The following is a 16,149-nucleotide window of genomic DNA, read 5'->3' as shown; positions in this document are numbered from 1 at the left end:
TTTTGTTTTATTAAATTCTTCAACACCAATGCAAGATACAAAATGAAAACTTCCTAGTTTTTCCAGCTTGTATGCAAGTATGCTAAAAGTCCTGCTTTGTGATGGTTTTTAGGGTCATGTATTCAGTGTCCATCGATGATGACGGTCTTCAGCTGAAGTCCAAAGTCATACTGAAGGTTTTATATTCTCAGTTATGTACTTGAGCCTGCACAGAACACAGAACACTTAAAACAGAACAAAAGGCTTTGACTTTATCACCAACTGAAAATATATTATTATTTATGGACCTTTTCTTGACCATGGGAATTCATGTAATTACCTGACTTCTTCCGACGCTTCACTGCTCTGCACACACAGCAGCAGGAGCACACCAGTATCAGGAGAGCACCCACTGCAACACCGACTGAGATTAGGATGTGAAAATAATTTCCTGAGGAAAGAGACCACAGTGATAACTATATGACCTGTGCAGTATTCAAGTGCAGACTTTCATGTTTGTTAATCTGGGTGGTATTCTTACACTACATTTAATCCACCATCTCAATGGCAAACAACACTGACAAGGAGGATTGTGATCAGAAAGAAAGTAGTCCTTTAAATCTGTCAGTGGCTCAGGCAAGCAGGGATAGCGGTTAAATTTGAGGAGTATAGAAAAGAAGACACTTATCTGGAGGGACCTGTGTTGCATGGAGGATAACCACATTAGATTCCTGTTTGGGGATATTTACAATGTGGTCCCATCACACCAAAATCTGAAACTTTGGGTAGAGGGGGACACATCGTGTCCATAGTGTGCAGAAACAGCTGTTGTACATGGCGACATAACCAGGTGTTGAAAAGCTTAGCGGTGGGGATTTAAAGTAAGAGACAACAGGTGGATTTAGGGTGTAATCAGGGAAAGAGTGCAGCCAGAAAAGGTAGGCTGGTAAACAGGTGGTCAAGCCTCATAAAGGGTGTTAATGATTGGGATTTGCAGGTAGATTTGGGAGCAAAATTTGTAGTGCCTCAGGAGATAGTTTGCGTTAACCTGAAGCCTGACATAGTGCTATGATCGACCAGTCAGTGGAAAGTTTATTACATAGACTTGACCTGGGATGACTCAGTAGAGGAGGTGTATGAAAGAAAGAAAAAAGCTTAGATACGCAGAGTTGGCAGCATAAACAGAACAACGAGGATGGAACATTAGGGTTTGACCAGTAGAAGTAGGATGTAGAGCAGGGGTCTCCAATCCTGGTCCTGCATGTTTTAGATGTTTCTCTCTTCCAGCACACCTGATTCAAATGATCAGCTCATCATCAAGCTCTGCAGAAGCCTGATAACGATCCTGATCATTTGAATCAGGTGTGTTGGAAGAGGGAAACATCTAAAACATGCAGGACCAGGATTGGAGACCCCTGATGTAGAGGGTTTGTAGCACGATCAACTACCTCATTTGTGGGAGAATTGGGATTGCATAGACAGAAGATGGTAAAGGAAATGTCAGACTAAGCAGATAAGGCAAGTCAGGGGATATGGATGAAGAACAATAATGTCAATTGGGGGTCAAAGCAGGGTAGGTAGTATCAGTGTTGTCACCACCTAGTACTTCCATGTACAGAGCCTGGGTCCATGGAAATACTGCCAATACCGTATAGGTTGTGTTGTTATATTGGGCTGTTCTGTTAGTGGAGATGGTGGGCTGCGAGAGCTGGCATGGGGGCGGGGTGGCTCTGGGATGCCAGAGCTCACTGTTAAGCCTCTCCAAGGTGTTGTGGGTCTAACTTAACAAAACATGAGTGAAGGGAGGTGCCCACTTGATAACCCTGGTGATGTGCTGGCTGTTTCTGCTCATCTGACTTATCTATAATGGTAGCTGTGGGGGACATGAGGAGCAACATAGTGAGCTACTAAATTTATCAGTAGAGGGCGCAGTGGGTTGGGTTTCATCACTGAGCACTCATCCTTCTTTTCAAAGCACACGTGCCTTGTTTTTGTCTCAAAAACTGTAGCTGTGCAACTCTAAATGTCCACATTTATTAGGACACGTGCCGGTTTGTGGTGTTGTGTTCACATTGAAGCAACAAGTTACAATTGCAAAATCACACATCCTGCTTTTTTTTAAACAGCTAAAATTACACAATGCACCTTCTAGTTTGGCTTCATAACCTGATCCAAATACAAGGAACTCAATCTGGCCTGGCACATATGGGAACGTACACCAGTTAGTGTTAAACTACCAAAGGAATTTAACAGGAAATTGACAGCAGTTGCTGGTCTGTAGCTACTCTCCAAGGTGTTGAACACTTAGGCAAATAAAAATAAAAAAAAGTACTGCAAAGCTTTAAAAATAAATAAATAAATAATGAAAAATCAGGTTCACACGCCTTCTGAGGACTGACATTTCATGAAAAACAAAATCTCATTTCACAGCTGAGGTGGCACATAAAATATGACCAGAATGAAAGAACAGAAAGGTGAGAAATGCAAAAAGCTGCCGTTAAACCACAGTCAGTTCCTGTTACTGAACCACACCTTTTCTCTACATCTTTCCTCAGTACTGAGTACAAGTCGCACACATTAAGGAAATAAATGAACAGCAGCAGTACATGTAATATGGTGAATACAAAATCCATAGCAGACTTTTTGTTCTCAGTGAACAATCTAAAGAATCTGAGCAACACTATGAATAAAGTCTGTGATACATTTTCAACTACCTCATGTTGCTCAGCTGGTGCATTTTCACTCCCATGTGACAATTGCATTTCTTTATAACATTTCTGGAGCATAAGAGTAAGTTGGAAGATGAGGTTGCATAACGAAATACTTGCCTTCAACATCCAGTTTAAAGCTCATCATTTTCACATGGCGCCCATTTGGATCAAAAACCGTTACGTTGTATTGCCCCGAATCATTCCTCTCCACCTTTGTGATCTTGAGCGTCCCATTGTTGATGAAAAACTCTGTTCTGTTTTTAAATTCCTCCTGTATTGTCACCTTGTCTTTCTTCGCACTGAACACCATTATGGATCCACTGGGAAGCTCCTTCTTACACCGCAGATTGTAGCCGCTGGCATTGGTCATCACTTGGATATACACCGATCCTCCGAGGACGACAGAGCACAGAGATATGTTCTGGGTGGCGTTGCATTTAGTCTCAGCAACCGGGAAGAAAGCTGGGAAAGATAAATTGAACAGAACATTTCAATAAGTTAAAATCATTCACTTCAAAAAACAGTTCATTTTGTCTCTTTGTGATAATGATCTTACCGTGTGTTCCTCCTACTATCATCGCAAGAATAAGAAAATACTCCATATTCCTCTCATCCATAAAAGAATCCAGAACATAAAGCTGCTAATATAAATTTGCAGTGAGCCTCAACTCAAATGTTGTGCCAGATACTGAAGGAAGACAGTGAATGCATGATGCTATTGGTACAGTGTCTGCAGAAAAGCAGGAAATGAACGGTCTCACTTCTTGAAAACAAAAGTCTTTGGCCCCCTGCCAGAGTGAGGTGATCGGATGAAATACCCACTGCATGTAAACAAATCTTTCTTCCGTCTGTGTTAGAATCACACTAAAAAACAGTTTCCACATGTTTCGACCACATGGTAACTATTTCCATGGGAGCTTTGATTTTCAGTTTTTGAACTTCTTCTTGCCCTGCCCAAAAAATGGAAGTGAAAATGGACTGTGCACGAATGTATACACTGAGAAGGTAAGACATACTTAGGGTTTATTAACTGCTCTGCTCGATGGTAAGATGTAAGATGTGGAACACTGTGGCAGACAGAAGACCTTTGCCCGTTTCTCTAAATAACCATTTCAAAATATACTCTCATCGAATATCTGGCTAAACCATTCAGAGTAATTTTAAAAACATTTTGTTGAAGCAGAATAGAATTCACTGTCAGATTTCTGTCTAATAAGATGTCTGTTGCTAATCCCCTTGACAGTAATAATGCTGTAATAAGCTCGTATTAAGTAGCTGTGACAAATGTCTAAATGTGCTTTGCTTTCAGCAAAAACCCATGAGCTCATTTTAATTCTAAAGCTGCTGCATGGCAAAAAGATTTGTCAACCTGAGGAGGAGAAGAAGGAAAACCTCTTCTAATATTAGGGAGATTAACCAAGTGAATTATGAAAAATACAAAAGAAAAACTGACAGAAACAGAGTCGGAGTTGCACAAAAACCCAGTTCTATTATTCTTCTATTTTAAAAATTGTAAAATAAATAAATAAAAGAAGTAGAGTCTGAAGAAAGGAAACAGAGCTTGCAATTAATGTCACATTGACACAGAGGTAGTCATCATTTACATTAATTAAAAGGTACAGATAGTCCCAGATGATTTCTCATTATCACCTTGTCAAATACACATTTTTGTAAAACAGCCCCTTCTAAGACTGCAGTCTCCATCTATGATAACAAAACCTATTTGCTTACATGCTTGTGTCATCTTGTGAAATAGATTCTGCTCACATTTTTAAGTTTATAATAGTCACTTTAGAAACACTTTTATTCAAAAAGATACAAACAAAGAGAATAATGGAAACAGTCACTGAATCAGTTCTTCTACAGAGACTGATCTGACACCTGCAGCCACAGCTCAGTAAATGCAGGTCATTTGTGCACAAACTTGATTCCTTTTTGTGAAAACACATCTTCAAATGTTCTGTCAATAAGCAGAACTATTCTTGATATGACACTGTTTTTTTCAGTCTTGTGTTTTTCTATATCCTGTTGGACATGATCCTCGTGTTGAGTCTCCTGAAAAATGCTCTGCTTTTGGACAGTTTGAGCTTCTTTTTCCAATCCATATTCTTTTTCTGGTAAACACTGTCCCAGCTGTCCTCCTCCTCATCTCCCACCCAGGGCACCCAGGCACCTCCATTCAGGTGAGGGTCAGCCCGTGGGTCCTCTGACGGGTACCTTACCGGCACTGCAGTGCGGTTGTAGTACGCCAGTCTGGCTAACAGCTCTTTCACAACATCTGGCCTCTGTTCAGACAAGTCATAACGTTCATAGGGATCCCCGGAGATGTTGAACAGCCACACTGATTTGCGAGGTTCAGTGTGGCGCTCCAGGTTCCACCATCCGCCAGGGAAACCTGGAAGCATCTGTGGCGGGATCCAGTCTCCATAGCCAGGGTCTCCTGTCAGGAGTTTCCAGTCTCCAGCTCGTATGGAGGCCTGAATGGCTGTATTCCAAATCCCATATCCTTTTTGCAGAGAGCCACTGCGTGCATGGTTATACATAGGATCAATGTTATGGAGGATCTCCAGCCGTGGCGACTCCTTCCCTTCACTGATGGCATCCCAAACATTATACCCATCGAGGCCCTCTGTCAGGGACTCATTGCCTCCTGCTAATCCCACCAGTGTTGGATACCAGTCAGTAATGTGTACCAGCGCCTTGCTCACCCTCCTCTTCTTCCGCAACAGAGGGCTGTGGACGAATCCCAGACCCCGGATGCCACCTTCCCAGTATGTGCCTTTACGTCCTCTGAGTGGCCAGTTACTGCCTCCTGACAAAGGCTGACCGCCATTGTCAGTAGAGAAAATGATGACACTGTTCTGATAGTATCCGTACTTGCGGAGAGCGTATGTTATATTACGAACTGCCTCATCTACAGCTGAGACCATCGCTGCATACTTCCTGCGTGCCACGTTTTCCAGCCCGCGGTATGGGTAGATGTACTCTCGCGGTGACTGTAGAGGGGTGTGTACTGCTTGGAAGGAGAGAAAGATGAACAGCGGCTGGGACTGAGGATCATTGGTTGCCAGGATCTTGCGGACTCGCTGTGTGTACAGATGGGTGGAGTATTTGCCCTTCTGACCCCAGGCGACCGACTCCCCCTCATGGAGGTCGAAGCCACACAGCCCAGGGCCGTCACAGGAGTCATAGGTGTAGTAGTTCACGCTTCCCGTGAGGGAGCCAAAGTATGTGTCAAAGCCACGGCGAGTGGGCAAACACTCCTTCTTATAGAAGCCCAGGTGCCACTTGCCTACCATGTGGGTGGAGTAGCCGAGCTCCTGAAGCCTCTGGGGGAGGGTGACCTGGTCGAAGGGCAGGCAGCTGGGCTGGCGGGGCCGGATGATGGAGTGCTGGAGACCAGTATGGATTTGATACCTGTAGAGTTAATGATTAAAAAAACATGCATAAGGACAAATGCATTATCAGTGTTATTCTATCAGATCCAGATTGTAAAATGAGTAAGGGGGGACAGCGGGATAAAAGACTACAGAAAAGGAGGGGGAGGGGGAGCAGGAGACCCACCCCCATTTCCTTCCTTAAACAATGTGCAGTGACATGAAAACACACATGCAGAGCAGCGGAAAGACTGTACATGCTTTTGTTGTGAGACCTGGTATACGATTTTTTATAACATTGACCGCCATTTATTTAAGAATAATATACAATTCAAACATAAATAACAAACTATGTTAAAGTAGGTGTACTTCTTGTGAGAACCTAAATATGTCTGTTTAATATATTTAGTCACAAATATCATGCTCAAAACCTAATGCTGAAGTCTGAAACACTGATGTTCATTTAAACTCAGGAATAATTGTACATTTTCAGGCAACAAAGTTTCTATTTTAGAAAAGAAATGAACATCTAGGAACTTCTTTACAGCTTTGCATGTGTTTTGTTTGTGACACAACATAAATTATATTTGATTTTAGCGGAAAAAAACATAAGATGGCATTTTAACTGAGGTTCAGGAACATGCTAGGACACACACACAAAAATAACCTTCCTTTGGGTTTGTAGGCTAGAATAATGTATGTATTACCTTTTAATATTATATTAAGATACATACATACATACATACATACATACATACATACATACATACATACATACATACATACATACATACATACATACATACATACAGATGTTGGTTCTGCCTATTTTCGCTCATTTGAGTGGTACGGCTTCCCAAAACAAATATCTTACTTTGCTGCAAAATACATCCAAAGTTATCATCTCATTAATCAGACGTGTGCGCTACCAACTTTGTGAAAACTCAGCAGATGTTTGTATTTGTGTGCTCAGTAACATAATCCTAGAAAGATTCCAATCCCATTGACTTCACACATTCTACTAGAGAATTTTCAATCTTTTTTTTTTCTCTAGTGCAGTGCTTTTAACAATAACAGTGCTTTTCTTTTCTACGGACTAAGTCATGTGTGTTTTGTGACACATAAACTGCTGCGACACTGCAGTTTTTGTTAGGGGATCAAGAAAGTATCAATCTAACCTAGCAGTGAGTATTCAGTGCAAATTATTTAGGAACTTTGGACCACAAAGAGCAGGAGGACAAACTCTCTACCTGCCAGTGATGAGTTGACTCCTGGACGGAGTGCAGATAGGCTGGATGTAATAATTCTCCAGCTTCACTCCATCAGCAGCCAGTTTATCCAACACCGGTGTCCTGATGTCTGAGCTGTGATACCCGATGTCATTGAAGCCCTGGTCATCTGTCATGATGAAAATGATGTGAGGAGGCTGCGGGACCGGAGATCTGTCCATAAAGCTTTGATTGGGCTCATTTTCCACCTGGTTCGGGCTCATCAGATCCCAGGTCAGGTACCCGAGGCTGAGCAGACTCATCATGGAGAAACCAGTCAGAGCTGTTGTTGCCATGGTTCCTGTGATACTTTTTATCAGCTAAAACTGCTTTTTATCCAGTATATTGTCACCAAATCATCATGAAGTGAGGCTCAAGTTGAAAAAAATATCCTTAAATATAGAAAAAAATTGACCCTTTACACACTTAGATGGCAGTTAAACAACCCACAGAGCTACTCCTCCATCGTCAGTGCCTCTCTAAACTGTTCCAGTCTCCTTTGAAAGCATTTCACTTTCCGAGCGGTCTCATTAACCCCGCCCATGTGCCTTACTGCCTCACTGAAATAACATTTGCCCCCTCCCCATCAAAAAAACAACCATACAGAGGTATTTCTACTACATCCAGGTGTTAATGGTTAGTTTACATCTCACATTAGTGATACTTCGGCTGCATTTGCACATTATTCTAATAGGTCGATTGCTCTGGTGCAAATTTTCACATTTTAAAAGCAGCCAAAAGCTTTATTCATGCAACTTCATGGTCCTTTGATTTCAATGAACCACACTGCCAACTTTACAAATTACTAGAAAGCAAGTAAAAAAACATCTTCCCATCGGACCGGGTTTAGCCACGGGTGACAGAGAGTCTACAGAAAAAGACCCTCACTCACGGTGTGTGGGGGAGATGTGAGTCTCAGGGCGGCTGTGGGGCCCTTCAGACACAATCACAGACACTGTTCCCCACTCCACTCCACAGAGCTCACCAACACTCACTTACTATTCCTGCTGTTTTATGAGCTCTGCAGAGTCAAAGAGAGAGAAGGAGCAGACTTCCCCGACTCTGATAACATCTCCAACCAGGCGTCAAAGAAGCACTTTACAAATCATCCAGTGGGTCAACAGAAAGCAGCAGGACTGCACAGCCTCAGCCACAGCTCCTGAGTGGAGGTATTGCTCCACAGCATCTGGTCTGGAGACGTTCATCATTCTGTGGATTCACTTTGACAGGCAATGCAAGGAATCAGCTGTAGGAAGCTGCATAATCATGGCAGAGTTGTTAACTATAGAAAACAGTTAATAAGGAAATATAAAGGACTTATGTCGATTGCAAAAGTGGTAATGGAGGTTGATAGAGTTTTTTTTTTTTTTTTTATCTTTGGCACAATTAATGCTGAAATTAGACTTGTAAGTGTTCTGGGTGGTCAAACAAGTTTGGAAACCTCCTCCCTCCTTATCAGTGTGACTTTGTCAAGAGACACTTTAATCTAACTCTGAATCCTTCTTTGTGGTCTTTGATCATGTTTAGTCACTTGGTGAAAAACATCCAGTTTCTCCCCTGAGACATTTGGTGAATATACCTTGAAGAAATGACATCTCTGACACAATTTTACAGTCTGCATGATGTGAGAAGGAAGTAAGCAAGGACACAGATAAAGACTTAAGGAATATTAAAGACCACATAATTGTACATTTTTTTTTATCAGGTTGATATGAATTCATGTATGCGAGATGTGACACCCAGACAAAACCCAGACATCCCTCAACAACAAGAATCGATGTCAACATCCAGAAGGTCAAGGAACTGGTGTGGAGTGATGGAAGACTGATGATCAGAATGACGGGTGAGCAATTTGGATTAAATTGGGAGTCATTCAGGACGTTCTTATTGGACAAGTTGGGCATTTGGAAGATTTGCACTAAGTTAAAGCCCAACTTCCTCTTTGAGGACCAAAAGACCCACCCTGTGGATGTGTCCCTGAATGATCTGGAGCTGCAAAAAGGCAACCCAGCGTTTTTGGACAACATCATCACTGGGGAACAGACCCTGGTCTTCCAGTACGGTGAAGAGCCTCCAGTGGTAGACCGAAGAAAGTCCCCGTATCCAAATCATGCAATTAGATGGTCCTGATTGACTTTCTGTTCAATCCCAGTTGCCCAGTCATTATTCTGATAGTCAGTCTGTAATCCTTCTACACCAGTTTCCTGACTTTGTCCTTGACTGGAGCTTGAAACCCATCTGTGACATGAAAGGTAATAGGTCAATTGAAGTGGTGCATTTCTCATACAATGTTGAGATGTGGGATAGCACGATGATATACACTATATTGCCAAAAGTATTCGCTCACCTGTGTTGACTCACATATGAGCTTAAGTGACATCCCATTCCTAATCCATAGGGTTCAATATGACATTGGTCCACCCTTTGCAGCTAGAACAGCTTCAACTCTTCTGGGAAGGCTGTCCACAAGGTTTAGGAGTGTGTTTATGGGGATTTTTGACCATTCTTCCAGAAGCGCATTTGTGAGGTCACACACTGATGTTGGACGAGAAGGCCTGGCTCTCAGTGTCTCCCTCTAATTCATCCCAAAGGGTTGAGATCAGGAGTCTGTGCACGCCAGTCAAGTTCATCCACACCAGACTCTGCCATCCATGTCTTTATGGACCTTGCTTTGTGCACTGGTGCACAGTCATGTTGGAAGAGGAAGGGGCCATCTCCAAACTGTTCCCACGAAGTTGGGAGCATGGAATTGTCCAAAAGTTCTTGGTATGCTGAAGAATTCAGAGTTACTTTCACTGGAACTAAGGGGCCAAGCCCAGCTCCTGAAAAACAAACCCACACCATAATCCCCCTTCCACCAAACTTTACACTTTGCACAGTGCAGTCAGACAAGTACCGTTCTCTTGGCAACCACCAAACCCAGACTCGTCCATTAGATCGCCAGATGGAGTAGCGTGATTTGTCACTCCAGAGATTGTGCCTCCACTGCTCTAGAGTCCAGTGGCGGCGTGCTTTACACCACTGCATCCGACGTTTTGCATTGCACTTGGTGATGTATGGCTTGGATGCAGCTGCTCTACCATGGAAATCCATTCCATGAAGCTCTCTGCGCACTGTTCTTGAGCTAATCTGAAGGCCACATGAAGTTTGGAGGTCTGTAGTGATTGACTCTGCAGAAAGTTGGTGACCTCTTTGCACTATGCGCTTCAGCATTCGCTGACCCTGCTCTGTCAGTTTATGTGGCGTACTACTTGGTGGCTGAGTTGCTGTTGTTCCCAATCGCTTCCATTTTCTTATATTACAGCCGACAGTTGAGTGTGGAATATTTAGAAGCGAGGAAATTTCACGACTGGATTTGTTGCACAGGTGGCATCCTATCACAGTTCCACACTGGAATTCACTGAGCTCCTGAGAGCGACCCATTCTTTCACAAATATTTTTTAAAACAGTCTGCATGCCTCGGTGCTTAATTTTATACACCTGTGGCCATTGAAGTGATTGGAACACCTGATTCCGATAATTTGGATTGGTGAACAAATACTTTAGGCATATAGTGTAAGTCATCACTGTGTAATTGCTGAATCAGGTGATCAGCAACCAGTGTTCTGTTTCTTTTTTGTCCTTCCTTGTAAGAATCCAAATATTTTTTATCTCCGTATTCACTGTCAGAAGATACTTTTCACTTTATCTTTTGAATGCCTCAGGGTCACTGAGATAAAACTTGGTCTGCACACACAGAAAAAATGATCTGTTGAAGTCAGAAGTTGGTCAACATACTGCAAGGTAAAACATCACACCTTGCAAATGTTGATATTGGGACTTGTGGGCATGGAGGTCACAGTGCAGCCAAAGGAAGTATGAGCCTCCCCTAAAGGGCATGAAGCTGTGGCCGAGCGTTGTTTGCCCAGAAGTGGCAGAGGCATCTTTGGAGTGGAGTTTCTGAGTTTAGGGCAGGTCAAATTGGGAAAGAGGGAGAAAAAATGATTGAGGTGCACCTGAAGTTTTACACCATCATGTTTATTTATGTACTTTTCCTAGAGGGAACGGCTTAGACATCTAAAGGTCTTCACAAAAAAACCCAAAGAAGTTGCGCAATTACACTGAGTAAAGTTGATATTAACAGTTCACAAGGGGTTAAAGTTGACTCAGTGGCAACAGAAAAGAGAAAAAAGCCCAGGACAGAGAGCCATTAATACCTCTGGGTGGCTTTCAGAATTTCTACGTTTTGGGCAGCCGCACTTATAAGATGTGACTCATGTATTTTCTGTTGGTCAGAGGTGTAGCAGCGGCAGCTTGCTGGGTTGACAACAGCCTTACTCACATCCAACACCGCAACGCAAACAACACACGTATGCAGATACTCACATTTCTCACACACTCAAATATTAATATAACGTCTGTTGATGGGTTGATACCGCAGATATATTACAGCTCACATTGCGCATTTGCTAATCCTTTCATGAATTGTCGTATTGCCAAAATAATTCCACCAAGAATTCAACCATTAACCAAGAGACGGTTTGTGACAGTATTTATGGAAAGAGTTGTCTTACAGAGCACCTGGAGTAGAGCTTCAGTGATGCTGAATAAACAACAAACTTGGTTTCAGGAGGTTATTTTTGCAGTTATTTGTTGGTCTTATCTTGGGCTGCTGCTAAGAATAAAAATATGCTAATGTATTAATATGCCTGCAAAACCGCAGCTGTGTAATTCCAGTAATACGATTCAAACATGGTAAGTGGTCATGTCAGGTCAGTCAAAGGGGGTCACTCTGCTCACACTGAGCTCCTTCTGTGACTCAGTGGAAATTAAAGTCTTCAGATCACACTCTCAGACTCTTATTCCGCTCCTTTCATGTTTTCATGACACTGATCATCCCCCGTCTCCACGCTGTCATAAATATAAATGTTAAATAAACCCTTTCAGTTTGAACTTACCTCCGTGCACACTGCCTGAGTTCTACAGATCATCCACACATATATGTGGTGAAAGAAAGAATTTCAAAAAAGAGATTATTTTTTAAAATGCCACAGCAACTTTTAAATCTGCCACCCTGGAATGTCTCAGACTTGCGCTGTGAACATCTGCAGTGTGTTTGTTGGTTTTTATTAGTCTCTTAATTTTCCAATTTCTTCCAGAGTCTGTGAACAGAGTCCCATGGAGCATCATTAAGTTAACAACGCTTCCTTTTTATTCTTACTTTTAATTAAATGTGGATGTATAAAACACAATGTGTGGTTTATTTCAGGATGAAGGTGTTCCTGACTCAATCTAGAAAGACTCATTCATGAAGTGAATAAGTGATACGGGAAACTTTTCCAAACCCCATATGTTGACCTCTCCCCACTTCCCCTGTTTCTGTGGTTACATTTTCTCACTGTCAGATCAAGAGTAAGCTTCATGAGTAGAAATCAGTAGCAGACCATCATTTGTTTTATCTCTCTAAACTCAGATTAACCAACTCATAAACTCCTAACAAACTCCCAGAACACCCAACAGGCCTGCACATTCACAACTTCTTCTAATTTTTACAACCCTGTCCAAACAGCTTCATGTGAGGAGTCATGGAAAGCAATAATGAGTTGAAAGGGAAGCAGAGAGAAGCTGCTGCTGCTACTGCCGCTCTGTGTTGGTGCACCAGATGTTGGCTTTGGCTAAAGGAAGAGGTGCTGTTACTGAATACTGCTGCTCCCCTTCCTTGTGAACACTAGCACCTTTCTAATCAACGCAGCCCTGCCAGTAAACCTGCACATTACTCCCCCTCTCACCCCAATTTTCTAATCTGAGTACGACTGGATGGAAGTGTGCTTTTTTTCCTGTGCGCCAACCCTGAGCCAAAACCTTTAAGTGTATTCAGCTTGTCGTCTCTCTGCTACCTACAATAGCAGCCTTGTTTCAGAGTTTGCTCAACATTTCTGCGCATTTTTAAAAGTCTTTTATCAACCTTTCACCAAGAGTTCACCAAATTTAGTCAAATGCTTTCATCTTCGTCTCTCGGTTCAGTTTAGTCAAAAGTAACCATTCTCCTTGGTGTAAATGTCAAACAGGACTGTCGTGAACTCATATTAAAGATTTAATTTTTCATACAAGGCAGAAAGCCGTAACTACAGAAGCACTCAAGTTAAAAAAGACATGATTTTAAGATTTTATGCAAACTGACAAATCCCATATAAAACATTCTAATGCCTAAAACTTTCACTTGATAGCGTTTAGCTGACTCATTTATTGTTTAAGTGCTCAGAATACACAGCTTAAGTACAGTTACTCCAGTTAATTGGCTTCATTTTTAGCTTCAGTTTAAAGTTACAGCAATAGCGAACATCTGATTATCCAAAAACAACTGACGACTAATCTTGGTGCTTTGGTTTCTTTTTGCAAGCTCGTGTGGGTGTGAATCTGACAGCGTGTGGTTTACCATGTCAGCTTCAAAAACCAAAACCACTGATTTGCATTGCACAAAACATGTGACTATATACGTGTAAAAAAAAAAAAAAAAACTTCTGTTCATCAAATGAAAGGTGTGAGCTCTAAGATTTCCTCTCTCTGGCAGTTTCAACATTCACACATCAGGCCATACAAGGTGGGACCTCACAGGTGAGGCAGTCTTCGAGGCAGAGCTCCAGCGTCCTTCGACTGAAGGTGTATTTGATTTGGCTCTTGTGGAGCTGCAGCAGCACCTGGTCAGTAAAGCCAGACACAACACTTCATTATGACCCTCCTGCAAAGCCACCTGGATGCACATCTGCAACAAAGAATCACAAAAGGGACCCTGTGTACCAGTGTATTTGTTTCAGTTACTTTTATAATAGTGACTCAACTCCTATAAGATATTAACACATCTGTGGAAGTGTTTTAACTGAATCAGTTTTACGACTGTATCAGTGTGGCAGCGCCAACAAGTTGTGACACACTGAAGGTGTCCAGTGATAACAAACCCGACCAGCTGCAGTTGTAGGTAATTACCTGCAAAGTGAGCACAGATGTGAGCTGCTAAATGTGCGGAATGTAAAGTAGATTTATTTCCTGAGAAACAGACTGCCATTTACGAGGGTAACCTGTACAAACATCCCCATCATTTTACTGAAACATGTCATCAAAGCCAAAGGAAATGTTCAGCTTCTTTTTTTCTTGCGCTCAAGGATGTGAAGTTATTTAGTCCCCCACTTCTTTTCTGTTTCTTCACTATGCTCTCTAAAATCCTATTTTAGCCACATCAATATTTAATTCAACATATTACGATGTTTAGAGTAAAAATGAGCCAGGAAATATTACATTTCCCATTGTACAAATAGCTTTCTCTTCCATAAAACTTTGGTGGTCTGTGCCATCAACGCTCTGAGAACGGGAGCTGAGTCAGCCTCATAACCGGCTCGTTTGCCATCAAATGTGATGTTTAGGGGAGAAGGGTTGTGGATGATGGTGAAATCAAGCTCGGTGAGACCCACTAAGCGCTGACGTTGAGTTTGGAACACACACTGCTTTCCTTTCCTGGTTTCGCCGATGAATGGGGCTCTTTCAGCCGTTTTGCTCCCACTGACCCTCTCCTTACCCAATAATCTCTTCTAGTTTGACCCAAAGTCTCACCACCAGCTCTCTCAGATCGACTCCTTGCAATCTGTTGCGTCCAGTTACCTTTAATGTCATCCCAAACCAATCAGACAGAAGTGAAATCACACTTTTATCCAAACAAGCCCAAAAGACAGGAGCCTGACCTGAGTTGTTCCTTCGGTTTGATAGTTTGTGGACAGTCTGGCTATGAGGATGGGAATGTTTTTGTAACATGAAGAGATTTAGGAAGAGAGCTGAGTCAAGAAACCAACAGCCACAACCAAAAGAGCTGAAAAGGTAGGTATAGGGCGGACATGAAGACAGAGTTTATTTTAAGACTTACCGGATAATACTACAGTTATTTCCTCAAGTCTGAGCCAGTGGTCGGTGTTGGCCCTCACCTTTAATTTCTCACCTTTAAACATCTGTCATCGCAGCTGCATATATATCCGGACTCCCTTTACTCTGTGCAAATGGGCCACCATTCATTCTTGTACAGCTTGAAAATCTTCCAGCAGAGCGTGGCAGCCTGTTACAATAATCATGAGGCCGGAGTTTTCATTACACATACAGCTATTAGTTTTCTGTCACTCCTGTTTCCGTTGAGTGATACAAGAACTCAAGCATAAGGAAGTGGAATACGTATTTGTTCCTATTATGAAACAATCCCTTACGAGCATGCCACCTCAGAAACTTGTTGAAGGACCAAATTGTAACTCAACAGAGAAGAGTTTTTTTGTGGGGGGTTGGACAGGGAAAATGTGTTTAGTGCTTGATATATGTTGCTTAAATAGCATGATGACAAATAAAATATCATCTAAATAAAATGAGAAGAATATGGATTTACACTCTCCTTTAAACTCAGCCTTCTGATTAGTTTCGAGTTTGTTTAATGTTTTATTTCATGAGAGCCCAAGTTTGCCAACATCCTCAAGGATGTTGAACCATGAAAACCTCTACAGGAAGTCTTCAACCTTGAGGCAGCTGCTCAAGGAAAGCTATACTCACAATGCCAAAAAAGACAGATCTGATGTCTAACTTGGTTTCTTCAAAGTTTAAATTATTATTATTTTTTTAAATCAGATACGCTAGGTTGAAAATTACCCATAACACGAGACTAAACCAAATCATAAAAATCTTTAGTTTCCTTCCTGAGACAGGATGTTCAACTAATCATTACAGGTAGGCAGAAAAAGGGATGCAGGGAGAGAGGGTTGGTCTGAATGTCTCAATAGCATCGAGGCTGCTATTACATGGTTTAGAAAA

At 42.0% G+C, this 16,149-nt stretch overlaps 1 protein-coding gene across 1 annotated transcript; it reads right to left on the bottom strand.

Annotated features, from left to right (window-relative positions):
- Positions 1-4,708: 4,708 nt before the first annotated feature.
- arsia (arylsulfatase family, member Ia) lies at positions 4,709-7,631 on the bottom strand. The gene is made up of 2 exons (XM_008293151.1): positions 7,318-7,631; positions 4,709-6,107 (listed from the first exon to the last, which is right to left on the bottom strand). Exons 1-2 carry the CDS (start codon positions 7,629-7,631, stop codon positions 4,709-4,711), a joined length of 1,713 nt encoding a protein of 570 aa, XP_008291373.1.
- Between the last annotated feature and the right edge of the window lie 8,518 nt (positions 7,632-16,149).

Source organism: Stegastes partitus, unplaced genomic scaffold (genome assembly GCF_000690725.1).
Source record: "Stegastes partitus isolate 25-593 unplaced genomic scaffold, Stegastes_partitus-1.0.2 Scaffold860, whole genome shotgun sequence".
Lineage (NCBI taxonomy): Eukaryota > Metazoa > Chordata > Actinopteri > Pomacentridae > Stegastes > Stegastes partitus.
This window is presented reverse-complemented; position numbering and strand designations above follow the sequence as displayed.

Excerpts from the sequence above, each read along its gene's own strand:
- arsia (XM_008293151.1), bottom strand. The coding sequence starts at position 7,631 with ATGGCAACAACAGCTCTGACTGGTTTCTCCATGATGAGTCTGCTCAGC. Across the intron at positions 6,108-7,317 it reads AGTCAACTCATCACTGGCAG|GTATCAAATCCATACTGGTC; the intron begins GTAGAGAGTTTG and ends TTAACTCTACAG.